General features: G+C 39.8%; 1 protein-coding gene across 2 annotated transcripts in view; it reads right to left on the bottom strand.

The window, feature by feature from the left end:
• Positions 1-1,655: 1,655 nt before the first annotated feature.
• The window catches only part of rasgrp3 (RAS guanyl releasing protein 3 (calcium and DAG-regulated)), a 43,637-nt gene continuing 19,061 nt past the window's right edge, over positions 1,656-26,231 (bottom strand). For both annotated transcript variants that reach the window (XM_063491826.1, XM_063491827.1), the window contains exons 2-17: positions 25,965-26,043; positions 25,584-25,686; positions 20,704-20,766; positions 20,375-20,506; positions 19,844-19,991; positions 14,980-15,153; positions 12,322-12,438; positions 11,688-11,966; positions 11,181-11,258; positions 10,723-10,836; positions 10,518-10,633; positions 9,168-9,315; positions 8,419-8,455; positions 7,447-7,596; positions 6,608-6,996; positions 1,656-2,401 (exon numbers count right to left, since the gene is read on the bottom strand). In XM_063491826.1, coding sequence (XP_063347896.1) covers positions 2,393-2,401; positions 6,608-6,996; positions 7,447-7,596; positions 8,419-8,455; positions 9,168-9,315; positions 10,518-10,633; positions 10,723-10,836; positions 11,181-11,258; positions 11,688-11,966; positions 12,322-12,438; positions 14,980-15,153; positions 19,844-19,991; positions 20,375-20,506; positions 20,704-20,766; positions 25,584-25,686; positions 25,965-26,034 — 2,127 coding nt within the window. In that variant the 5' untranslated portion in view covers positions 26,035-26,043 and the 3' untranslated portion in view covers positions 1,656-2,392. The remainder of the gene's footprint in view (positions 2,402-6,607; positions 6,997-7,446; positions 7,597-8,418; positions 8,456-9,167; positions 9,316-10,517; positions 10,634-10,722; positions 10,837-11,180; positions 11,259-11,687; positions 11,967-12,321; positions 12,439-14,979; positions 15,154-19,843; positions 19,992-20,374; positions 20,507-20,703; positions 20,767-25,583; positions 25,687-25,964; positions 26,044-26,231) is intronic.

Raw genomic sequence — 26,231 nt, 5'->3', positions numbered from 1 at the left:
CTTTAATTTCCCGGTCAACTATACATAAATTGCAGGTCGACACGATTTTTTAAAGCTAGACCAAAGTCATTGATAACAAAAGAACAATAAATCTACTTTCTCCGGTACTTTATACCCGCTCAGTTGCAATGCAATTTAACGCTCAACTACAAATCGATGGCTTTTTGATGGTGACCGGCGAATGATGGTCAACTATAAATAGACGTTTTCTGGACGTTGTTGTTGTCACCTGGTCGACTACAAATAGATCAAATATCAATGACAAAAAAACAAAACAACGGTAAATCAACATCATTACAACGTCCCTATAGTAAGACCGTCGGTTTACCACAGTATTTCAATGTTGTTACAACATTGGCATTTCAACCCTGACCATAGACGGATGGGATGAAAAATCAACATCAATTCAATGTCGTCTTGCTATATCTGGCTGATCCTGAGGATTAGCCAGATATTATTTGTATCCAACTGTAACTTTACTGTATAAAGAGCTAACATCTCCAAAATGTCAGGAGTAGTTAGTCATTACAACAAGTGTTTGTGAACTAAGGGAAAACCAATTCTGCAGGGGAGACCTACCTTGGCACTTGTGCAGGTGAAACCAAAGGGAAGATATGCTTCACCATATTTTCTAGTCGTTGGCTTAGAATGAAGTTGGTTTGGAAACATATTCAGCTGATCATCTCCTGCTTTGCGTTTGTGTGGGAGCCCCGTTCTAGCAGTGTCCAAGCCTTGTTTTTTTTTTGTTTTGTTTTTTTCCTAGGGGGCTGGCCCCACACTTTGGGAAGGTCTGAACTAATGAATGTTTTTATTGCTTTACTTGCATTAAAAAAATATTTTCTATTATTAATAAAACTGCTTGTTACAGCAATTGTACCAAATATTTTGACTGCACTGTTTACTTCTCAAGCACACCATCATACCTACAGTAGAATGGTTGACAAAGAAAAGAATCAAAGAACTGCAGTGGTAACGCCTGGTCAAGGTCCAGACCTCTCCTTGAAGGAGTAGTAACAGATCTAACAGTTTATGATAATAATAGTAATAACTGGATGATTGTTTACAAGTGCTACAGCCTCTGCACTGATAAGGGTAACCCCACAGTGCCAACATTTGCATATACAACCTTACAGTCTCATTAAAAAATAATCATCACTGGCTCATAGTAAAGCTAGTTTCTAGAAACATTACCAAATGTGGCCACAAGATGGCACTCATTTTCAGGAGCAATAAAGCTCCCTTTATGGGACAGAACTCTGCTAGGAATTGCACAGAGTGATCACTTTCTCTTTAGTATATTAAATATATATTTTTGTATATTACACTGTTTAAGCACCACGGCATACAATGTTTCTTGATTTCTACATCAGATCCACCCCTCGCTTGTCATGTCCTATAAAGACCGGGATGGTGATGATAAAAATCAGCTTGAGGCTTCCCAACAGGACTTCACAAACAACATCATGACTAAAGTGGATGTAGCAATAGCTAACTTAGTTACTGAGTGTGACTCACTGTCAGCACCTTGCACTGTCAGGCTCAAAATCAGACACATGATTTAACTTTAAAGTCAGTTGGAAACATCAAATTACAATGAAAAACATCCCTTCAGATAGCAAAGACAAAATGACATAACATAAATATGTACTTTTTATTTGTTTTGACACAGAAAAATAGGAAAACACAAATCACAATGCATATTTATGAAACCTTCCACACTTGATGGTGTACAGCATTTGTAAAAAATGCTTTTATCATCATTGATAAAAGATCAATGACGGGAGAGAGAGAGATCACAACAGAATGATTGAGGTTGTCTGCAGCATTTTTTTGCTGAAAAAAACCCTGCAAGATAAAATTAAGGTGGACCGCTCTGCAGCTGTCACTATAGAAATGCTATTTCATGAGTCATTGTACTAGATGTTCTGTTGGTTTCCCTTTACATTCAGGTTCTGTTTCCTTTTATTTCCATCTACACATACAAACATCAAAAAAATTCCCCTTGCTATGATCATGTGACATCAGGACCTTGATGTTGCATCTCTTTATTAAAATCCAACACCAGATCATTTCTGTTCACATTCTTCCTGAGCTCCATTTGAAGGCTTGACGTTGTAAAGTAACTGGTCAACAATCCATAAGGAAAACCTTCATCTTTGTGTCTTTCTGCCCGGAGCTAACACACTGTATGTTACAGAGCTCTTCTCCCTGACTTCAGCTCCATGTCGCTCTGTCTGTATCGTGCTGAAGTCTAGAGAGGACATGATGACTCCATGTTTTTGAAGGGGGACCTCAGAAAGCCAAGAATATCCCCCTGAGAGAAGAAGCTCCTGGTCTTAGCGACTAGGGGCTTTCTGGATCTCCACGAGTGGTTCTCGCCACTGTAACCAAGTCAGCTGTTCTGGAGTGGAAGAAAGAGGAGAGACATGTGTGTTTGGGTTTGTGGCATCAATTAATTAATTTTTTTTTTTTTTTTTAACTAAAGACCAGAGATGAGCAGTAATGCGTTACTATAATCCGATTACTTTTTTCAAGTAACGAATAACGTAAGGGATTACTATTGCATACTATATAAGTAATTAGATTACTGTTACTTTCCCGTAAGCTGCCTTACTGCGTTACTAAACCGTCGTGATTTTGTTTGTGAGAGTGTTTCATGACAATGACGTAAGCGTGTGCAGATCAACAATGATATGGAGTGTGGGAGAGAGTACAGCCATTCAGCGTTTTATAGCATGGACGTACTTACATTACTTTAAGTTTTATTCTGTACAAAGTGACAAAAATATTAGCGTCCGTTGTACACTCTGCGTGGGAAGAAAATTTCTTTCTATAACGAAAAATTAAACTTCAAATCTGAGCAAGCACTGAGCACGCTGCCACGGGAATGTGACATTCACAGAGAAACCCACGGATCCCCCCACTGACATGACCGCTGTGGCACCGGGCAAACCTCCACCCGCCCCACCCCTGCTAAACAGGTGAACATAGATTTAAGAGCGACAGGACTCAGTACTGCTGAATCTTTGATTTTATTTATTTCCTGCTGTGTTTTACTTGCATCTACAGTGGCTTGCAAAAGTATTCGGCCCCCTTGAACTTTTCCACATTTTGTCACATTACAGCCACAAACATGAATCAGTTTTATTGGAATTCCACCTGAAAGACCAATACAAAGTGGTGTACACTTGAGAAGTGGAACGAAAATCATACATGATTCCAAACATTTTTTACAAATAAATAACTGAAAAGTGGGGTGTGCGTAATTATTCAGCCCCCTGAGTCAATACTTTGTAGAACCACCTTTTGCTGCAATTACAGCTGCCAGTCTTTTAGGGTATGTCTCTACCAGCTTTGCACATCTAGAGACTGAAATCCTTGCCCATTCTTCTTTGCAAAACAGCTCCAGCTCAGTCAGATTAGATGGACAGCGTTTGTGAACAGCAGTTTTCAGATCTTGCCACAGATTCTCGATAGGATTTAGATCTGGACTTTGACTGGGCCATTCTAACACATGGATATGTTTTGTTTTAAACCATTCCATTGTTGCCCTGGCTTTATGTTTAGGGTCGTTGTCCTGCTGGAAGGTGAACCTCCGCCCCAGTCTCAAGTCTTTTGCAGACTCCAAGAGGTTTTCTTCCAAGATTGCCATGTATTTGGCTCCATCCATCTTCCCATCAACTCTGACCAGCTTCCCTGTCCCTGCTGAAGAGAAGCACCCCCAGAGCATGATGCTGCCACCACCATATTTGACAGTGGGGATGGTGTGTTCAGAGTGATGTGCAGTGTTAGTTTTCCACCACACATAGCGTTTTGCATTTTGGCCAAAAAGTTCCATTTTGGTCTCATCTGACCAGAGCACCTTCTTCCACATGTTTGCTGTGTCCCCCACATGGCCTGTGGCAAACTGCAAACGGGACTTCTTATGGTTTTCTGTTAACAATGGCTTTCTTCTTGCCACTCTTCCATAAAGGCCAACTTTGTGCAGTGCACGACTAATAGTTGTCCTATGGACAGATTCCCCCACCTGAGCTGTAGATCTCTGCAGCTCGTCCAGAGTCACCATGGGCCTCTTGGCTGCATTTCTGATCGGTGCTCTCCTTGTTCGGCCTGTGAGTTTAGGTGGACGGCCTTGCCTTGGTAGGTTTACAGTTGTGCCATACTCCTTCCATTTCGGAATGATCGCTTGAACAGTGCTCCGTGGGATGTTCAAGGCTTGGGAAATCTTTTTGTAGCCTAAGCCTGCTTTAAGTTTCTCAATAACTTTATCCCTGACCTGTCTGGCGTGTTCTTTGGACTTCATGGCGTTGTTGCTCCCAATATTCTCTTAGACAACCTCTGAGGCCGTCACAGAGCAGCTGTATTTGTACTGACATTAGATTACACACAGGTGCACTCTATTTAGTCATTAGCACTCATCAGGCAATGTCTATGGGCAACTGACTGCACTCAGACCAAAGGGGGCTGAATAATTACGCACACCCCACTTTTCAGTTATTTATTTGTAAAAAATGTTTGGAATCATGTCTGATTTTCGTTCCACTTCTCACGTGTACACCACTTTGTATTGGTCTTTCACGTGGAATTCCAATAAAATTGATTCATGTTTGTGGCTGTAATGTGACAAAATGTGGAAAAGTTCAAGGGGGCCGAATACTTTTGCAAGCCACTTTATTTGAAAGAGTGAGTGTAAACACAAAACATTATTATATTTTATATGCTTGAATATGCAGAAAATAGGTTTAAATGTTAAACACATTTCTTCAAGTCAAAGACTGTTGCATATAATTAAATTTTTTTGCTTAATGCAATATGCATAAAATTGAAAGATTAAAACAAATAAAACAGTTTTTAGAAAGAGGCTTTCCATTTGATTCAATTTCATATGATGGATTATACAGAAAATGTAGAATTGGGCTCAAAGGTCTATTGCTTTATTACGTATTCAGGTTGTGTATCATGGTTTTGAAAAGTAACTAAGTAACTAATTATTAGGGGTGCAACGATACTCGTATCGATATTGAACCGTTCGATACAGTGCTTTCGGTTCGGTACGCATGTGTATCGAACAATACAAAATTTTAAATTTATTTTATCAACTTTTCTTCTGACGATGCTGTCTGTGTTGAGAGCTCAGTGGATCTGCGTTCGACTACTCCGCCTAGGCTGCACTGTCGAGCGCAGATCCACTGAGCGCAGCGCAAGCTAGCAAGACAGAAGCTAAGCTCGTTGCAACATGGCAAATTGAACCTCCCCCACCCTCATTCAGATCTGGCCTTTGGAACTATTTTGGTCTTCATGTGAAGTATGACCCTGAAGGTAAGCGCGTCATGGACAAAAGTAAAACAGTATGTCGGATGTGCCACGCAATGCTCAATTACATGGGTGGGAACTAGTGCGTTAGCACAGTTTGCTCGTTAACGTGTTGACGCCGTCCAGCCCCACGCACGGGGCGATCAGCGGTAACTCGTTAACGGAGATTTGCCGTGTTGTGGCGTTAACGTCATTTCAGATTAACGCTGACAGCACTAGTGGGAACACAATGAATATGACTGCACATTTACTCCGACATCATCCTAGTGCAAAGACAAGTGAAAGCAGACAAAAACAACAAGCACGCATGCTACAGACTTTACCCGAGTCATTTAGACAGCCGTTAGCACATGATTCTCCTTATGGGGACCTGATATGTTTAATATGCTGCTGAGAGTATACCCCAGAAGAAGCGTATAGTATAGCTTTTATTTTGGAAAGAGCCATTTCTCTGTAATAAACTCTCTTTTCCAGAGATGAGGGATTTCTCCATGAGATATTTATTTTTTTATTACTTTGTCGTTTCAGCAACATTAAATTTAAAAACTGTACTTTTGAGTTAAAATATATATTTATAATTTTAATAAATGACAAATTAAAAAAGCATGAACATTTTTTTGTATCGAAAAAATATCGAACCGTGACACCAAAGTATCGAACCGAACCGTGAATTTTGTGTATCGTTGCACCCCTACTAATTATGTTTGATAATAAGTAATCAGTAAAGTATTGGGATTACTTTTTGGAGAAGTAATTAGTAATGGGTAACTAATTACTTTTTTCAAATACTTGACCAACACTGGTCCTAAGTAACACAGTAATAAGTTATCTAACCCAAGAAGAAACAAAAAGGTCAAATAAGAAGTAGAATGTGAGGCAGAGCAATCAGTCTGGGTTCAGGAGACAGACAGCTTAGTTGAATTGGGTGACCCTGAACCATGCCTTAGTTATTACTGGTTTACACTGGTTGACTTCCCAGGATGCACTGAGCCTCTCTCCTCTTTCCACTGCTGATATGTTTACATGTCACTATTGAATGTCATTAACTTTGGTCTTGTCTCTCTATGCACTGTTTTTTCCTTTTTACTCGCAACCCAACCAGATCTGCTGACCAAGGTCTCTTCCTGTTAAAAAAATTCAATTCATTTGAATTCAAATTGATTTATATAAGGACACAACAAAAAAAAGGTTTTCTTCTGCTGGTCATCAAATTGTTTGGGGTTTGACTTTTACAAATGAAACACTTCCGGCTTTGACTTTTGAATAAAAATCCACAAATAATCTATTCCATTACCTTTGTTCTGTGTGTAACCCTGTTCTGTACATGCTCTACAGAGACGTCTGACTTCTCCTGGGAGTCTACACTGCTTCCAGTGCAGTGCGGTGCAGAAGCCGCCTGGTACTGCCTGCCACTCTGGTTTTCCCAGCAGGCGAAACCCTTGTTTTTAGACATTTTCCTGTAAGTCCTGTATTTCATTTTGGGGAAGGTGTGAGCACCACTGTCTGCCACCTCCCAGGCATGTTCAGGCCACAGTGGTTCAGTCTGCGTAGCCTGGCTTGTGGTGGCTCTCTGCAGGCGCACAGAGATTCTCTGGGCTGAGCCCGTCATCAGGGTGATGGACTTAGTGTCGAGAGCTGGATCTGCTGGTGTGACAGCGGGGAACTCAAACACCTCATCCTCATCTGAAAAAAAACAAAACAGAGGACTGTGAACAAATTATTTATAGTGTCATGATACACCTCAGGTATTTGGGCTTGGTTGCAGCTGCTGAAGCATCAAATGTACAAGGTAAAGGCATTAGTTTTTTCACTATAGTAGCACCGACTCGGGTATGCTTTCTGCCTCTTAAAACCCCAGTGGTTTTCCTGTGGTTTAAAATCTTACGTGACTTCTGAAATCACAATTCCAGGCAACTAACAACTCTTGCTACATTGTATCACGTCATCTTAACAAGAATAAATTTAACAAGTGTTAAGTCGTTGAATTTCGTTCAGATCATATATGATCTAAGCACGCACCATAGAAACATTAAATTATTTTGTTCTAATTATAAATTACACTTTTGCAAAGGTAATAACCTCCCATTTTCACTTTTTTGAGTGTATGCAGTGTTTGCAGTAGCTAAAAATGACCTTGACAGGCAGGCAATGTGGGACTGCTGGGCAGTGAGCTGTGAGTTCCTCTGACTGGAGAAACACTGCCCAGAGAGCCAGAGCGAATCAGCTTCCTACAGGCCAGAACCAGCAGCTCACGGCATTGTTTATGACAGTTAACACCACAGTCTGCAAAGCAAAAATAGAAGCATATAGTCAAATGTGTTCAAGTATCCATAGTATCCTGACAGTTTGGCAGTTCTAATGTGAAGATCAACTTTCTTGCTTTGTTGTTGGAACAGCAGCTTCACAGGCAGCAACAACAAATTCTCACATCAGCCTAACTCATACCCTTCTCCTGATTTAGCCTCTACATCACGTGAATGTCAAATTTCTTTCTCTCTGCAAATGGACGTCCACCTCAGAAGATCGTGGATAAATCAGGACTGTACAGGTCTCACCACCCAAATACAATTTTGCATTTTAGACCAGCATAGTGTGTAACAACTGCTTTTTGTGTCCCACCTGTAGCCATTTCAGTACATAAAGTTTGAAATTTTTGACTACAGGAATGATAGTTGATGAAACACTTCACCTTATGTGTGAATTATACTTCAGGGGCAAATTAACTTAAGACGCAAACGGACGCTAGACTCGCTGTAAATGTCTAAATCATGCTTCACTACTCTGAGTTTTTGATTGCACCACATTGTCTTTACAATCTTGATTTGATGTATAAGGCGCCTCTAAAATTCTGGTTAAAGTTACAAAGAACTAGAGTGGCTGCCCTCACCATTAAAAAGTAATCCCACAGGTTGGCTATGTAAGTCATTATTAACGATGACCTTAAACCATGCTTTTTTTACTTATCTTGAAATCCTAAGGTTACACTGTGGCGCTAAGGTTGGATTTTTTAGCAATGATGACTTCAGAGGGGGCTAATTGTTATTTCTCTCTATTCATTTTTGTTTTCTTGGAAGACCTTCACAGAAGAAGCCAGTGAAATTATACCTTTGCATTTGTACCCCTGTTTGATGATCCCCCAGAGCTGTAAAAAAATAGACAGAAAATAGCATCAGGTCACAACAAAGCGCAGCAAATTTTGAAAACAAACAGGACACAATTACAACTGTTTGCACTATTTCCAGCAACTCTGTGCACGTCTTTTGTGTCTGTGCTTTGGACTCGGGGTAGTATCATAACAGTATGTACCCAGGTATGTTTAGGCAACTGAGAACTATAGCAAGCAAAACGACAGACCCTGTGAAATAAAAAATAAAAAATAAAATGTGTTAGAATGGGTGGGACAGTGGTGAGCACTGTCGCCTCACAACAACAAGGTTCTTAGATTGAAGCATTCTGCGTGAAGTTTGTATTTTTTCCCAGTGCTTGTGTGTGTTTTCTTTAGCAGTATAGGAAAAACCTTCCACAGTCCAAAGACCTAAAGTGACCACAGGCAGATGAGGTGCTGGAATTGTACAGATTTAAAGCTCTGTAGGAATTTGTGGTTAGATCTGGCTTGTAAATGGACTTGCACTTATATTGCACCTCTTTCCTCTATTTGAGCATTTAAAGTACTTTCTAAGTCTCATTCACCTAATCACACACACACACAGACAAGGAATACATACTTTTTTTGGACTTTTAACTGTGTTTATAACCAGCAGAATTAATAGTATTAGATTCAGTTCATGTACTTTACATTCTACATTCAGTGAGTAATTATGACACACATATGGCAGGATATTATAGATACACACAAATCCAGCACAATGTTCGCAGAACGTGGGCTTCAGGTATGTCATCTCCTGAAAGTTATGGACGAATCCTGGTCCCATCTTACACTGCAGCAGTGGGTTAGCCCGAAGGAAATATGCTATCATCTCATCTTTACTGATCAATCCATCTCTGAGAGAGAGAGAGAGAGAGAGAGAGAGAGAGAGAGAGAGAGAGAGAGAGACAAGGGGAGAGAAACGAAAAGAGAATGAACCAAAGACAGTGAGTCATAGACAGGTCAGTCCCATCTCTGTCATCACAGCATGAACTCAAAGTGAAACAAAAATGACAGTAGAGCAGGAAAAAGTGCTACTTCTGCATAATAGCTCTTAAGGTGCATTCACACAAGTACCCACATTACTTGCACGTGTGTGTGTGTGTGTGCGTGTGTGTGTGTGTGTGTGAGAGAGAGAGAGAGAGAGAGAGAGAGAGAGAGAGAGAGAGAGAGAGAGAGAGATAAAGCACTTAAGTCCATACATTACAGCACTGGCAAGATGGCAAGAAAAGAGCTCTGAAGACCCTGTAGTCTGAAACATAAAGTAAGGTAAGGTATGGGCCCGTATGATCTCCAGTGGCACTGGCTCACCAGCAAAGCAGCCTCATCAATTCTAACCTCTGTACAGACACAGCCTGCTCAGTTTCAGCTATATGGAAGGTTTATTGGACAGGTCTTCACGGTGCAAATGGCAATGACGAAAAAAGCAACTGGAAAAACATCCATACACTGTAAAAGATGGACGAATCCCCCATGATGTCACAAATAGATTGCTCAAGTCTAGTTGTGTAATCTCCAGGTGAGCATTTTAAAGGCTGTGACTCTGGTGATTTGACAGGAGAGAGGGGTATATCAAACTGAAGATGAGGACACTAAGTTGCAACAATTTATGAGCTTACACTATTTCTCTCATTTGATAGCAACTGAACATGAACTTAGTGTTTTATTTTGTATGATTTGACACTATTTGAGAATGATTTGAGCCCATACATGAATGAGGTTCCATCTGAGGGAGTCTTTGCAGCTTGATGAGTTATCCCCTGCAGGTCATTAAAGTAAACGCAGTTTAAAGTGTATCTTTTTTCAGACGCTGAATCTAAGTTTATCTTTTATACTGTCTACAAAAACAACCAAACAGTTTTTGAAGGTAAATAAGTGGATACTTTGGAAAAGATAAACCACTGAATAATCCTGAAGACAGTCATCAACAAGAACAAAACCGAATTTTTTGTGGCATCCATGGGTTTTAGACTTCAGGCAGTTATTGCCTTGTTGAAAAACTGGATTATGTTTTATTAGACAGCAAAAACTTAACTGTATTGTAATGTTCCAAACTCACTGATCTTTATCCAAAACGCAGAAAGAGTCCAGGAAGGGGAAGTTGGCTGCAATGCTCTCAAAGTCTTCTTGAGAAATGTATCCATCCCGGTCATGGTCATAATTCCTGAACACAGACTTTCCCAGCGCAGACAGGGAAACAGATTACTTTCACCTACAACAGGAACCACTTCTTCAGATTTTGAAAAGTATGTTAGTATACTTACATCCACTACCTTCCTGATATGTTTATTGACCAGACAGGGGTCTGGTTTGGTAGCGACACCAGATGCCCAGTCCAGTGGGGCCAATGGCTTGTTGGGAGTTGTTGGAGAGGTAGGCTGTGCAGAAGGACGAGACTTAGACAAACAGAACCCACCAAATATTCACATCAAGACAACAGGATCTTGTAAAGCACTTTTTTTCTGTTTCCTTTGTATTATTGTAGGGTCTTTACCTTACAATATAAAGCGCCTGAGGAAACAGTTGTTGTGATTTGACGCTATATAAATAACATTGAATTCAATTAAACTGAATACAAAGGCAAAAGGGTGTTTAATTTTCTGCCCTGTGTGATAAATGGTAGAAAGAAAATTTTTAAATTGTCCAAAAGAAGATTTTTAGTTGGTGAAAGTCTTTGATGAAAGTATGTCTGAGCAGTGGTTATAATTACACTAAAACTTACCAATTTAGAGTTACGGGGTTCCCTTAGCAATGACAGCTCATAAATCTCATCCTCAGTATAATACAGATCTAACGAAAGCTGAAAAATAAAAGGATTGGGGTATAATAAGTTTCAAAAAGTCAAAGAACAATTGAGGGTTGTAAAGTGACCTTTTGTTTAAAGTGCAAGTTCCTGTAGTAAAAAACAAGCCATACTAACAAAGCAGACTATCAAGAGAAAGGTTGCATGCAACAAGAGCTTCTACAAATCCTTTGTGAGATTAGGTAACGAGGAAGACAAGCCCATATTCTCAAGGAGCTTCTTATCATATATGAACCTGATTTGACTGATGAAAAAAAAAGTCGAAAACAACAACAAGCGACAGAAACAAACAAGAGGGAAAAAAATGAAGCAGGGTCTTTAGAAAATAAAATGATCTATTTTTCCTTAACGTCTTGACAGATTCCTTTGTGTGTGCACAATTAGCTGGACAGTGACATTTCAAATCCATGTGTGGTAGTCCCTCACCGTTAGTAGGTAGATGAGGTCCATGTTCGGTTCAACTTGGGCCACTGCACTCTGCAGGGACACCAGCTCATTGAAGGTCATGTAAAGCTGATGCATCTTCACGAGGTTCACCTTTTTACCATCACCAATCCAGTCAGGAAACACCACATGCACTGCAATCAAGTCCTTTAGGTGCACACCCAGTATTGGGATCTTAAATCCCTGGCACTCATTGAAGGCTTTTCGGTAGCAAGAGTAATTGTTGTTGGAAGAGACCAGCTCTGTCATCTCATTCCAGATCTGTGGCAAGAAGCAGCAAACGGTAAAGGGTACACCATATTCATAAGCAAATCAAAAGTTTAAGTTATGCATGTCTTTGGACTATGGAAGGAAGCCAAAGTACCCAGGCAGAACCCATACAAACATGGGGAGAACATGCAAACTCCAAGGAGAAAGGCCAGGTGGTGGAACCAAAATCAGGACCTTCTTGCTGTGAGTTAACAGTTCTAATCACAGCGCCACCGTGCTGCAGTACAAATTCCTTAATGAAACAGGGTAAAGGCTTGTTGCTAAGAAAATACATTGCCACTGAATCACCTGTAACTGTGTAGTAATCATAAATGAATCTACATACAAAAGACTGACACTGACTTACCTTGACTACTTCAGGAGCCAAATATAAATGAGTCTCCTTTAGGCGAGATATTGAACTATGGCTCAGGCCCCCCACCACTGCCATCAAAGTGTTGAAGTTCTGCAGGTGAAGGAGTTTCTGATGACCAGAGAAAGACATGTTGAAGATCACTGTTTATTGTCTAAAGAGGTGGCCTAGCTCCTTGCTTTTGGTCCTTGGTGTGCTAGTTTGGAGTGTGGCAATTTATTCAATTATTGTTTTGTTTTTTATAATTAAAATTCAAAACTTGGAGGGGATGTTAATCTAAAACTTACCAACAAATTAAGCTGACTCCTTTCTGAAACCACAGTACATGAATACTAGAGCTCATTATCACTGTACCAATCTCCAATGACATATTAGATTGGTGACAATAGCTGAAGAAGAAAGCTTTGCTACCACTATGATTATCAGCGTAATTGTAAAAACTTACTTTATTTTAATAATCTAATAATGCTGAGATGAGAGACCAATGGTTATGTGAATAAAACCAAATCCAAACCAAGCCATCATAAGCTTTTGATGAGTCTCAGTCTGCTGCATGGAGCCCATTCAATATTTACTTTTCAATTCAGCATTACATAACATAACAATATGTTACAATATGCATGCATACAAAATGAGAACATTTGCACTTTAAGCTGACCGAGCCATCTTAAAAACCAGCGCACAATATTCTGTGCAGCATGTCATTACAGCTAATGGCAGTGTGTTAAGTAGATTCATCCTTGACCCTTTCAGTAGACAGCCTTTACTTTGGTAGGAGAAAGGACGGGGCAGATTATTAGGGCATGCATCCATCCTTCAATACAAATGGAAGAGTAATGGAGAAGCTCTTTGCCTAGAACACAGACAGAAAGAACCATATCCTGTACTATATGGAACATAAATATTGATGATGGGGGAACTTTTATGACTGAACAACAGCTCAAGTGCATTTGTTTTTTGCGGTGTTTTTTGTTGTTCGCTTTAGAGAAATATTAGAGAATATTAGAAATATTAAAGAAGCCATTTTTTTGCATAGTGTGGAACCATTCATAACCATGAAGAATCTGGCTTAAAGGCAGCTAAACATACTCAGTGACTTCATCCACAGAAGGGCCATTAAATCTGAATGGCGACTGCCTGTGCAATCCATATGCTAACTGTTATTGTCTGTCTTCTCATAAAACTTTCACTTTTAACTACAAGAGATCAAAGCTGTACCAGGCATATTTCAATAGATAAGTCCTGGATGAAACAAACTCAATAATAATAATAAGAAGAAGAAGAGGAAGAGAAAGAAGTCTAAGAATAAGAATGTATATTTGCATAAATCCAGTGTGTGACTGGGTGAATAAGACTTGTAGCAAAAAGCCCTTTAAGTGCTCAGCTTTAGAAGAAAAGTGCTACATAAATACCTGTCCATTTACCAAACACCAGTATTATTTCTTATATCATTTATTTGAGACATGTTACTCTCTCATGAAAAAACAGTTTCTTTTGAATTTGATGGCAGCAACACATATAAAAAAATGTCAGGTATGTGTGAGAGAAACAGCAGCATGATATTCAGCCTACATCCTCCAGATGGCATACTTCAGTTATGTGGTTGACGAAGAATTATCATTGTTTTTAAAAAGGGGACATTCTATAACACCACTGTGCCTTTTAAAGTTACACGGGTTATTTGTTTATGCTGGGCCCATCTCTCCCCCTAGATACAAACTATCTATCTTTCTATATACTATACTATACTATGCTATACTATACTATACTATACTATACTATAGTATCCATAGGGAGCTCACTGAATGGTTTAAAAACGATGAAAATATGTGAAGCGTTAGCCTCTTAAGGTTCAGTCAGTCCAATCCGATCATCATTTAGTGACAGAGTTAGAGTTTAGTTCACATCTACTGCCTTAGCTATAATTTAATGTATCTGGCATAAATTAATTCAGTTCAGTTTAATTCAATTCACACACACACAAAAAAAAACAGTTGCCTCAAGGCGCTTTACATTGTTAAGGTACAATATCAGAGAGAAAACCTTGACAAATCAAAGGACAGTGGAAAGGAAAAACTCCTTTTTAACAAGAAGAAACCTCCAGCTGAACAAGGCTCAGGAAGTAGCAGACAGCTGCATAAATACAAAAATATTATATTAGAACAACTATGAGGCCAAAATGCATATTAAAAAAAACATAATTTGAAAGTAACTTCTGGCTTCTGAAACTGTAATGGTTGTGTATGTGGCTTTAAATGTAGCCTAACCCTTACCTGTTCTGGTGGCACAAGGTGTCTTACTATGTTAGACTTTAAGGTGACAGTTTAGGGGAAAAGCTATCATAACATCTCTGAGCCTCTGCACTGCAAATGAACAAAGCCAAGATGCTGTTTTGCCACTTTAGCTGAGTGAGGTTTTTTCTAATCTGTAAGATTTTACTGTTGCATCTTTCTTGATAATTTGTTTGACTAGACAAAAGAAAAATCTTGAGTTTAAGATTTGGAATTTATGTGGAATGTGGAATTTAAACTTATTTATATAGTCTGGTTTTGTAACAGTGCTGAGTGACCCTGTTATTTCTATATGTTTTGGAGAGAAATACTTTGTGAAAGCTGGAAGAGCTGTGCATAGAGCCTGCCCTCCTTGGCTTACCTGTGCCACATGGATGTATTTTGTGATGACCTCTGCACGGGTCTGAGGTGTGAGTTTGCTGAGAACCATCAGCTGCACCCATTGTGAAACGCCATTGAACAAAGCAATGGAGCGCTCCAGAGTCAGGTTGTCCACCAAACAGCCATGGATCACATAGCTCTGGTAATCAGTGAACTAGGAACGACAGAGTAACATAAATCAGGTATCTGCCTTACAGAATCAGAGAAGATCCTACGCAAAGACTGAAGCTGAAAAACATGTCCTTTACATACAGTTTTTGTACCAGTGTTAAAACTGCCTACTTCTCTACCACCCTACATTTTTATCTGGGTCCTATTCTAGGAAATCTATTAAACACCTAACCATATGTCAGCTAATGTAAGCCTTTTCTCCCACATATTATTATATAGAATTCAGTTAAGCTGTTTGACGATAAGACCCCGATGGCCCATCACAGCAGAATGGAATCCCAGCAAATGTTCAGCTTTCCAGAAGCTCTCCATCTTTAGCATTAGCTTTGAGCCACAAAACTGCACAGCAGATCAGGGCTGATTTTGGGAGCCCATGTATGTCCTGAAAGGATAAGGTTATATTTCATTTTTCATAAATTCCATTTATCAAAAACACTGAGATCAAAGGCCCCATGGAACTGTTTGAAGAAGGGATTTAATTCTGTAGCCAGTGTAGCCATTCTGTGTGCTCAATTCTGAAGTCAGGGATGGGTAGAACTTTCCCAAGACACAATCATGCAGGATTTCTTCTTGCTCATGGACTCTTTTGTCTTCAGTGGAATTTGGTATATTGGCTGTCTGTGAATTCTGTGCAATCTAAAGTAGTTTTAATCCGGGTATGTGGCCAGCTGTTTATTTCTAACAGAGGATACAGATGTGTTACACCCTACAGTTGTGATACAGCATTCCTTTATTGAGGTCTCTGGAGATTTATACTACAGCGGGAAATTAGTCAGCTGCTGGGGTTTATTGATGCCTTCCGGTCAGTGGTTACAAATCCCTTATGCTGAATACATAACCTGGGCCATGTACTATGAAGCAAGTTCAACAGACCCAGGGCGTGTTTTTGTTACCTGGATTCATTTACCCCTAGTTTGTCAGGATAAGTGGTCACATGAATCTAGTTATCAACTTGCTAAGCTGCGTTTTCCCCGCGAGTTCACATGAAAGGGTTGGTCATTACCGATCTAAAAGGGGGGTTTTACGGATCATATGACTCTTCTTCCATCTCAAATGATCCATATGAGAGCCACATACTCTGGAGCCATTATGAAATGGTAATTATCAGTAAAATGTGACACTCTGGTATGTGTGTTCTTGTAGCTATATTTCTAGCAGTGTAAAAGTGACTTAGCAGGAGAATGAAACTGAAATATTTTATAGATTTACCAAATTAACTGCATACAGCTGCACATGTAAAAGTTATTCCCCAGTTATTCCTCAAGCAGAGAATCTATATTAAATGAAAGAAACTGTGAAAATGTGGTATTTAAAGGTGATTTAAAACTGAAACTCCTTACCTGCTTCTGACCAGAGGCCTTGCAGTATGAAACAAGCTTTTGGGCTGTCCAGGTAACTTTTAGGGTTTTCGGTTCTTACTACCAAACGTTACTACTGCTAACATATAAGCAGATGCATAAAGGCTAGTTTTTATAGGGCACCTTTCTGCTTAACTTGAGCTCTCAAAATATTTTATACAGCATTTCTCATTAACACACACATTTAGTTTTTTGTCAAGACTTATTTTTGGGATGGAAACAAGAGCCTAAAGTACAAAGGGATTGAAGCACCTCCCTTCGAATGGCCTACTCTGCCTCTGGAGCACAGCCACCTCTGTGGATCCAACCTGCTCTGGAGAGATTTTTGCAGGAATGTGCATGTATTAATTCAGTGATTTACAAATAGCAGCAGCAATTGTGCTCAGTGATAAAGCAATTAACTTGAATTAATTCAATTCAATTCAATTTCATTTATATAGCGCCAAATCACAACAGCAGTCGCCTCAAGGCGCTTTATATTGTACAGTAGATCGTACAATAATAGATACAGAGAAAAACCCAACAATCATATGACCCCCTATGAGCAAGCACTTTGGCGACAGCGGGGAGAAAAAACTCCCTTTTAACAGGAAGAAACCTCCAGCAGAACCAGGCTCAGGGAGGGGCGGCCATCTGCTGCGACCGGTTGGGGTGAGAGAAGGAAGACAGGATAAAGACGTGCTGTGGAACAGAGCCAGAGATTAATAACAGATATGATTCAATGCAGAGAGGTCTATTAATACATAGTGAGTGAGAAAGGTGACTGGAAAGGAAAAACTCAATGCATCATGGGAATCCCCCGGCAGCCTACATCTATTGCAGCATAACTAAGGGAGGATTCAGGGTCACCTGGTCCAGCCCTGGATCAGGTGACCAGGGCTGGTCCATTTTGGACCATTTTGGACCAGCCCTGGTCCATTTTGGGTTAACCCATTTTGGTAAAACTTTCCATGCTTTTTTCTTTTTTTTTTTATAAATATTTTTATTGAGAGACAAATGTACATTAGTATACAATGACAATACAATCCGTTCCCCTCACATATTTTTTTAGTTTTTCTTACATGAACAGATACAATAATACACACACACACAGTCCCACCCACAGACCCGCTTACATAAAATTGAGAAAAACAAACAAACTTTCCATGCTTTACCAAAATGGAAAGTTTTAAGCCTAATCTTGAAAGTAGAGATAGTGTCTGTCTCCCGAATCCAAACTGGAAGCTGGTTCCACAGAAGAGGGGCCTGAAAACTGAAGGCTCTCCCTCCCATTCTACTTTTAAATACTTTAGGAACAACAAGTAAGCCTGCAGTGTGAGAGCGAAGTGCTCTAATAGGGTGATATGGTACTACAAGGTCATTAAGATAAGATGGGGCCTGATTATTTAAGACTTTGTATGTGAGGAGCAGGATTTTGAATTCAATTCTGGATTTAACAGGAAGCCAATGAAGGGAAGCCAATACAGGAGAAATCTGCTCTCTCTTTCTAGTCCCTGTCAGTACTCTTGCTGCAGCATTTTGGATCAGCTGAAGGCTTTTCAGGGAGTTTTTAGGACAGCCTGATAATAATAAGTAAGGAAGTAATAAAGGCATGAACTAGTTTTTCAGCATCACTCTGAGACAGGATATTTCTAATTTTAGAGATGTTGCACAAATGGAAGAAAGCAGTCTTACATATTTGTTTAATATGTGCGTTGAAGGACATGTCCTGGTCAAAAATGACTCCAAGGTTCCTCATAGTGTTACTGGAGGCCAAGGTAATGCCATCCAGAGTAAGAGTCTGGTTAGATACCATATTTCTAAGATTTTCAAGGCCGAGTAAAATAACCTCAGTTTTATCTGAATTAAGAAGCAGAAAGTTAGCGGCCATCCAGGTCTTTATGTCTTTAAGACATTCCTGCAGTTTAAGTTTGGTGTGTGTTATCTGGCTTCAAGGACAGATAGAGCTGGGTGTCATCTGCATAGCAGTGAAAATTTATGCTATGTCTTCTAATGATACTGCCTAAGGGAAGCATGATAATGTAAACAGAATTGGTCCTAGCACTGAACCCTGTGGAACACCATAATTGACCTTAGTGTGTGAAGAAGACTCTCCATTTACATGCACAAATTGGAGTCTATTAGATAGATAGACTCCAATTAGATAGACAAATCACTGCAGCGCAGTACCTGTAATACCTACAGCGTGCTCTAATCGCGCTAATAGAATCTTTTGGTCAACAGTATCGAACGCTGCACTGAGGTCTAGCAGGACAAGCACAGAGATGAGTCCACTGTCAGAGGCCATAAGAAGATCATTTGTAACCTTCACTAAAGCTGTTTCTGTGCTGTGATGAGCTCTGAAACCTGACTGAAACTCTTCAAATAAGCCATTCCTCTGCAGATGATCTGTTAGCTGAATTAAAATCTTTTTTTTTCCACTGCTTTGTGCACTAAATTACAATATTTATGATTTGCTGCAGCATTCACCTCTTGTCATTTTTACAACAGTGTCACCTTTCACTGGCATATTTTTTTATGCTTTTTATAGATTTTTGATTACCATTTGATAATGTTTCTGGCAGCATTTCCTGATAGACTTGGAGTAGTTTTTATCTGGAATGTGTAACTGTTCCTGTTGGGCACCTGAAATCTTAGACCACATGAATCCAGCTGGATTACTATATTGTGTTTCTCTGTCTGAGTCAAAATTGAATCGGAATCGAATTGAATAGAAGTCAGTGATGATACCCAGCCCTACTTTTCCCTGCTGCTGGATAGGACTGGGAGTGGACAGTCAGTAGTAATGCAACCCTGGGGATATCTCTCCTTCACAATCGTACTTATTACATAGGTGTGTGTGTGTGTGTGTTCCCCTTTATAACCCTCCTTCTACGGTTCTGAAATGTCCCATCCAACTCCATTTTTACTTTGTATTGCCATTGATAAATAGATGGTGTGCCACAATACCTTCTTGTTCAAGGTTTTGACTGTTTCACATGTATTGATTTCATGTTGATCATTTTTTAATAAAACTATATTAAGGAGAAGCCTAATATGCCCATCTGTATTTAATAAACCTGTGAGCCTTCTTTTTACTATTTAAGTTTTAGATTTCCTCAGGGTGAAATATCCCTATGTGGTGTCATAATTAAACTATTTATTTTCCCTGACCACACTAGTACAGTAGCTGTAGAATAGTTATGAAGGAGAAGTTTGTAAGAAGGTATTGTATATAGAGCACTAAAATGGTGTTAGGATTCATCCTCTGCCAACAATGAATTCCAGAACCATCCCTGAGCCACAAAGCAGCCATCACTCAACAGTTGAACGTACCGATATCCTTCGGATGGATTTGAATTCCAGGAAGGTGAGATGCTCAGCCAGCTCTATGGGTTCCAGGTGGTCAAACAACAGGGAGGCCTTCCCTTTTTTGGTTTGCTTTTTCCGCTGGGTAATCTTTCTCATCCAGTCATACGATGGACTGCAAGAAGAACAATTGAGAAGCAATTAGCCACTCGAATAAAAGCATAAGAATCATCGGAACAGTTCTTTGACATGTTTAAGCTTTAGATGTGTACTCTTTAGTTCTCATGGTTGTGTGACTTAATTTGGATTATTTTATTATTTAGAACTGTAAGTCATACAACACCAGTGTAGCCTTTTGATGGTAAAAAAAAAATAAAGAGCTGGAAATGACCAAAGAATTGTCCCCTTTAAATAAAAAACTTTTTATTTTATTATTATTTTGTTTATTTATATTTTACCTTTTTAAATTTTATCCAGCCCAGATGTTACATTTTGTTAAAATTGAGTGATTATATCAAGAGTTTCTTCAGCTGCATCTGTGTGCCCTTGATGTCTTACATGGTTGAGATGTCGATGAATTTGAAATGCTCCTCACAGCCAAGCTGAGCTGCCACGTCTCTGAACTCCTCTGTTATTCTAATCAGACCCAAGTCCAGGTTGAACTCTGCAGGAAATGTTACTATCCAGTACCTAAGTACACATATTTGGAATTATACATCAAATAGATAAACATGGGACGAATGCAGATTATAGTATATCCTTTATTAGTGTGGAAATTCTGGGTCAGACCGGGACATTTATGACATGTAAGCCCCTTTACGATGGGTGGTATGATGCAGGAAGTTTGACTGTCTGACATGTAGGAGAATGTATGAGCGCCAACTTACCTCATTAAATAACAAATCTTCAGCCTGGTTCTTTGGCAGTTGTCACCACTGCAGTTACGGTACGTGGGCTTAAGTTAAGGACATTTTTCAAGATTTGACAAAACCAGCAAATCAACAGAATAAGGAATTTGTTTGAATACAAAAACACAGAATCGCCATCTAATTTTGAAATGGCATGTATTTGTGAGATAGAGGTTGTGTGTTACACTCTGGACAGGTTGCCTCTAACGCAGAGAGGCAGGCAATAATTCACACCTAAGGGGAATTTAGAATCACCAATTAAGCTAACCATGTGATTTTGCAAACCCAAAACTTAGCTGCTTCAAGGCAACAGTGCTAACCAATGGCTGTTTTCTATAGTCATTGGTGCTAACCATCTTGTCACTATGCTGCCCTCAAGCTTTGCCTCTAATGGATTATGCAGGACATCTCATCCAGTTACCATCAGCCTTCTGCTTGACGCCTTATTGACTTGGATTAGGAATGCAAAAGCCAAACACCAAGTAGCTCAGCGCAGTCGTGTGGTGTGTGAAAGTAAGGACCCAAGACGCAGGCATAGGCTGTGATGCGAGTGAGCTTTATTTACAGGATTGGCAAAGTGGCAAAAACAGGAACAGAGGAGCTACCAAAACCTAAACTGGGGACAACTAACCAACTAACCTGAAACAATTAGGACGCAGAGTGATGACACAGAGACTGTAGGGCAGAGAGATGCAGAGATACACCGAGTAACACAGACGGAGTAACGACGAGCAAAGGCAAACACACAATATATATACACAGGCATGAACATGAGGGAACCGATGGCAACACAGCTGCAACCAATTGGGCAAGACAAGACAAGGAAGTAAAGCAGAATACACTAACATGAGACAAGACCTTCAAAGTAAAACAGGAAATCCACAGACTAAACTCAGAGGCACAATACTAACACAGAACAGTGGGAACACAGAACCAAAACTAACAAAGACACATCCAGAAATCAAAGATTATTAATACCAAACAGAAAACACTGCGTTGCCGACCCAGGACATTAGTACTACTAATTTCGGTCATAAGTACTTTAAGTAGTACTTTAAGTAGTACTTTAAGAGCCATATATTTTATGAGGTGGTACTCGTTGTGAAAAGTTTGAGAACCACTGCTTTACTGTAAACATGACATCAAAGCTAACTGCAAGAGACAGAGTGTTGCTAAAGTGGAGTGTGCCAATACTTAGGGAGGTTTAAAGTAGAAATGAAGAAGCTTGTAGGATTGTGCATTTCTGCTCAAACTCTTTCTTAGGGTCCAATCACTTTGATCACAACGTTTTTTTCTGTGAAGTGCTCTATGGGTTGTTTTTACCCACTTTGCTGTCAGTTAGCTTTGGGGTAGCACTTAAATAGACTATTGAAAGAAAGATCTTGTGCATGTCCTTGTTAGCATAGAGATTTGTACAGTGAGTTTGGTGTTATATTGTTGCCTACCAACAGTGTTGGGAAGGTTACTTTTAAAATGTATTCCACTACAGATTACAGAATACATGCCCCAAAATGTATTTTGTAACGTATTCCGTTACGTTACTCAATGAGAGTAACATATTCTGAATACTTTGGATTACTTAATATATTATCATGCTTTTTACAACTACATGAATGTACTATTGCTGTGTGATTTATTACTATTACTGAAGGTCCGCGGCTCCGAACCATAGTAAAGGGACCTCTGGCTAATATGTCAGGCTCGTAGCCGAAAAATAGCTTTACTTTGTTGTCTGGGTCAACTTTGCTAGCGAGAGACAAAGAGGCTGAAAAGGCTGCTCCAACTGTTCCGGAGGAAAACACAAACACAGTGTACAGTCGAGTCTTAATAGCTTACTTACAACTGGGCTCGTCAGGCACTCTTCTTGGCTGCAGTGGTTATTATTATATTTACATGCTTCCAGCTCCCGTTTCTGCTCATTGACAGCTCGTACTTTTCCTTTTTCTCCCTCCTCGCGTTCACAGACACATAACGGGTATGGCAGTCCATTCTCCCTGCAGCACGGACTACACTGCCCATCAGGCTACATTCTTTAGGGCTATGCCTGTAGCATTCTGCCTATTAGCTTAGCACAACAACAACAAAAAAGGCGCTCTCTCACCCAGGAAACACACAGAGAGAGTGCGTCACCCTGTAACCATGGCAACCGTAACGCTGCCGCCTGGAACAACAGGACAAACAAAACCCAAACAGTCCTGACCCGCGACAATATGAAACAGGAAAATACCGCCGTGTAATCCCTTTATTTCAACAAAGTAACTGTATTCTAAATACCACCTTTTTAAACGGTAACTGTAACGGAATACAGTTACTCATATTTTGTATTCTAAATACGTAACGGCGGTACATGTATTCCGTTACTCCCCAACACTGCCTACCAACTAAACAGGCCATGTTGCAAAGTAACATAACTGTAATTTAACAAACTACTTTGTACAAGGAGAAAAGTAATGCATTGTGTAATATATTACGTATTACTCCATTACAAGTCACCTTTCCTGCACATACATAAAGAGGTGATGACTCCACAAAGTCATGTTAGAGTATACCTTCTTTCATTCCTAAGGTTTTATGTAACATGGCATATTTAAGTCAATAAGAAATATTTTTAACAATTAGAAAACATTCCAGACATCGATTTCTGTAGCTCAGCAGGTAGAACAGGTCATTTACTAATCGGAAGGCTGGTGGTTTTTTCCTTGGCTGCTCCAATCTGGATGTCAAATATCCATTGGCAAGATACTAACCTCAAGTTGCTCTCTAATGCATCCATCAGAGTGTGAATGTGCGTGACCATTAGATGGAACGCACTTCAGTAGAAAGAACTGATATGGATGAGGCAAGTTGTATAAAGTGCTTCTAGTTCTCAGATAGAGTAGAAAAGCGCTATATAAGAACTAGTCCATTTACTGTTACCCATCAGTTTTTCCAGGACTGTACCAGCAAGGTCAAATTGCACTGCTCAGAGAAACTGCAAAAGCATGAGAACTAATTTCAGACTGTGCAGGCCTCACTTAGCATGATAAATATTAAAGTTCACGACAGCGCATTTACAAAAAGACTGAACAAGTATGGCTTATTTGGAAGGGTTGCTAGGAGAAAGCCTCTTTGCTCTAAAAAAATAAACATAGAGGACCATAGAGGACCTGGGCAAGCTAATCTGGAGGTTATCAGCTAACAATTACAGAGAATTATACAATAATTCTCTGTAATCACTCGGTTGTATTATACAATACAACCGAGTATTCAGGAAAATTTCCTGCATTATTATTTTATTTATTTAATCTTTGTTTTAGACAATGAAAAAAAAGTTCAATCTTTTTCTACAGTAAGTGGACACATCCCAAAAGTGCTTTCACTGATAAAATCTCTCCAGGCTCATCTGGGAGACCTGAAAGGAGGAGGAAGTGGAGGAGATCAGCAGGAAAACAGATAGATATAGAGAGAAGAGAGGAAGGAGACAACAACAATGGTGTGTGTGTGTGTGTGTGTGTGTGTGTGTGTGTGTGTGTGTGTGTGTGTGTGTGTGTGTACGGGTTCGTACTATCCTGGTGGGGACCAAAATCTGACTTTTACTATCCTGGTGGGGACTTTCTGCACCGTGGGGACCAAAATCCAGGTCCCCTCGGGGTTGAAAGCAATTTTCACACTCAAAATGCGGTTTTACTGTCAGGGTTACAATTAGGTTATGGTTAGGTTTAGGGTAAGGGTTAGGGTTAGGCATTCATTTTTAATGGTTAGGGTTAGGGTAAGGGGCTAGGGAAAGCATTATGTCAATGGGATGTCCCCACGAGGATAGCAAACCAGACATGTGTGTGTGTGTGTGTGTGTGTGTGTGTGTGTGTGTGTGTGTGTGTGTGTGTGTGTGTGTGTGTGTGTGTGAGAAAAAACTCTATTTTCATTGTAAAAAAATTTAAAATAGGCTGGCATTCCATTTCCATTACACACAAGGTCTGTTAGAAGTTTTAGTGAAGTTATATTGTGATGGTTACTTTTTTGGGGGTTTCTACATGTGTCTGATTACTGAAGTAAGAAAAAAAAGTCTGATCTATAACAACATAGTTAAAAAAGAAAAGGCTATGGCCAAGTCAAAGTCCAGACCTCAGCCTCAAAATGCTGTGGCAAGACCTTAAGAGAGGGGTGCATGAATGAATGTCAATGCACTGAAGCAACTTTCTAAAGACGAGTGCTCCAAAAGTCCTCCACAACTATGTAAGAGACTGAAAAGTCATAATGCCTTCAGGCATTGCAGCTAAACATGCTTCTGTAAGCTGCTTAATCCTTTTTCATATCATTTGTATTTTGCCTTAGTTTGTGTTAAGTAAATAATAACACTTTTCAGGATGTATTTAAATTAATTTAGATCCTGGCAAGGTCCAGATGATTTTTTATTTCAGTATGTCCTGATACGTACACCCTTAGAATTGCAGTGGATGTACTGTCTTTTCACCATGACTGTATATACTTTGGTAACAGGGTAGTTATACAAAATTGAATGAAGTTGGCGTTTGAATTTACAGCAGGTAAAAAGCTGCATTACAACCATTTGTCTCTAATAGTACAACAAACCACTTACTGAGCAACTCCAAGGTCACTGATCCAAGCTAAGATCAATACCACTCATTTTACATCAATGTTCACTGGCGAGAGAGCAGCTGAGAGAGATGCAGCTGCTTACAGAAAGCATCAAATATCATTTAAGAGACTGTCTGGAATACCATTAACCAAATAAAAGCTTAGGTGAGATTTCCTGTAAGGTGAATGAGCCCTCCAAGCTTCAGCCAGCACTTCAATATATTGTTGGACCATTGCACTAATGTTTATGAGCAACGAGTCATGATTTCTACAAGTTAGGATATATCATCAGAAGTTTTCGCGCCAGTTCAGAGGATGTAACATACCAACGGTGCATCAGCAGCACAATGCGTGGGAGGGGGTTAGCCTGCAGGTCACCACTGTCATCTGTGAAGAGCAAGTCCCAAAATTCAGTCTGAATTCTTACTGCTTTCTCACTTACCTAGCTCAAAATAAAACGTTGGTGATACACTGTTTTTCTGAATACAGAATTAATGCAATTATGAAGAATTGAACAGACACCAAAAATTAGGGGTGTCCCAACACTTTTGCACAATGGTATAAATTTAGGGACTGCCTAAGTTATTCTCTGCAAATTACCACAAACTAATTGCAATGCAGTGAATAAGGGACCTTTAGGACCCCTGATGGTCTGTGTCACTCACCAAATCCATGAATGCATTCATTTAAAAGAGCATCAAGAGACGCTGCCTTCCCCAGTGTGGATGATCCCATGATGCCAAGCTGGAAGGAGGACAGAGAGTATGTCATTAGAGGGAGAGCACATCTGGTAGGACAGGAAAGAACACGCTTTAAAGAGCAGTTTCTGATCAAGTGAAGAGGATGTATTGCCAGTGCTAATGCCAATCTGTACATGGCAAAGAATGCAGGGAGTCTAACCACACTTTGCTTGAACAATAAGATGGCCTTCA

The sequence above is a fragment of the Pelmatolapia mariae genome, linkage group LG13, assembly GCF_036321145.2.
Source record: "Pelmatolapia mariae isolate MD_Pm_ZW linkage group LG13, Pm_UMD_F_2, whole genome shotgun sequence".
In the NCBI taxonomy this organism is placed as follows: Eukaryota; Metazoa; Chordata; class Actinopteri; order Cichliformes; family Cichlidae; genus Pelmatolapia; species Pelmatolapia mariae.
Note: the sequence above shows the minus strand (reverse complement) of the source record. Positions and strands in the feature narration are given on the sequence as shown.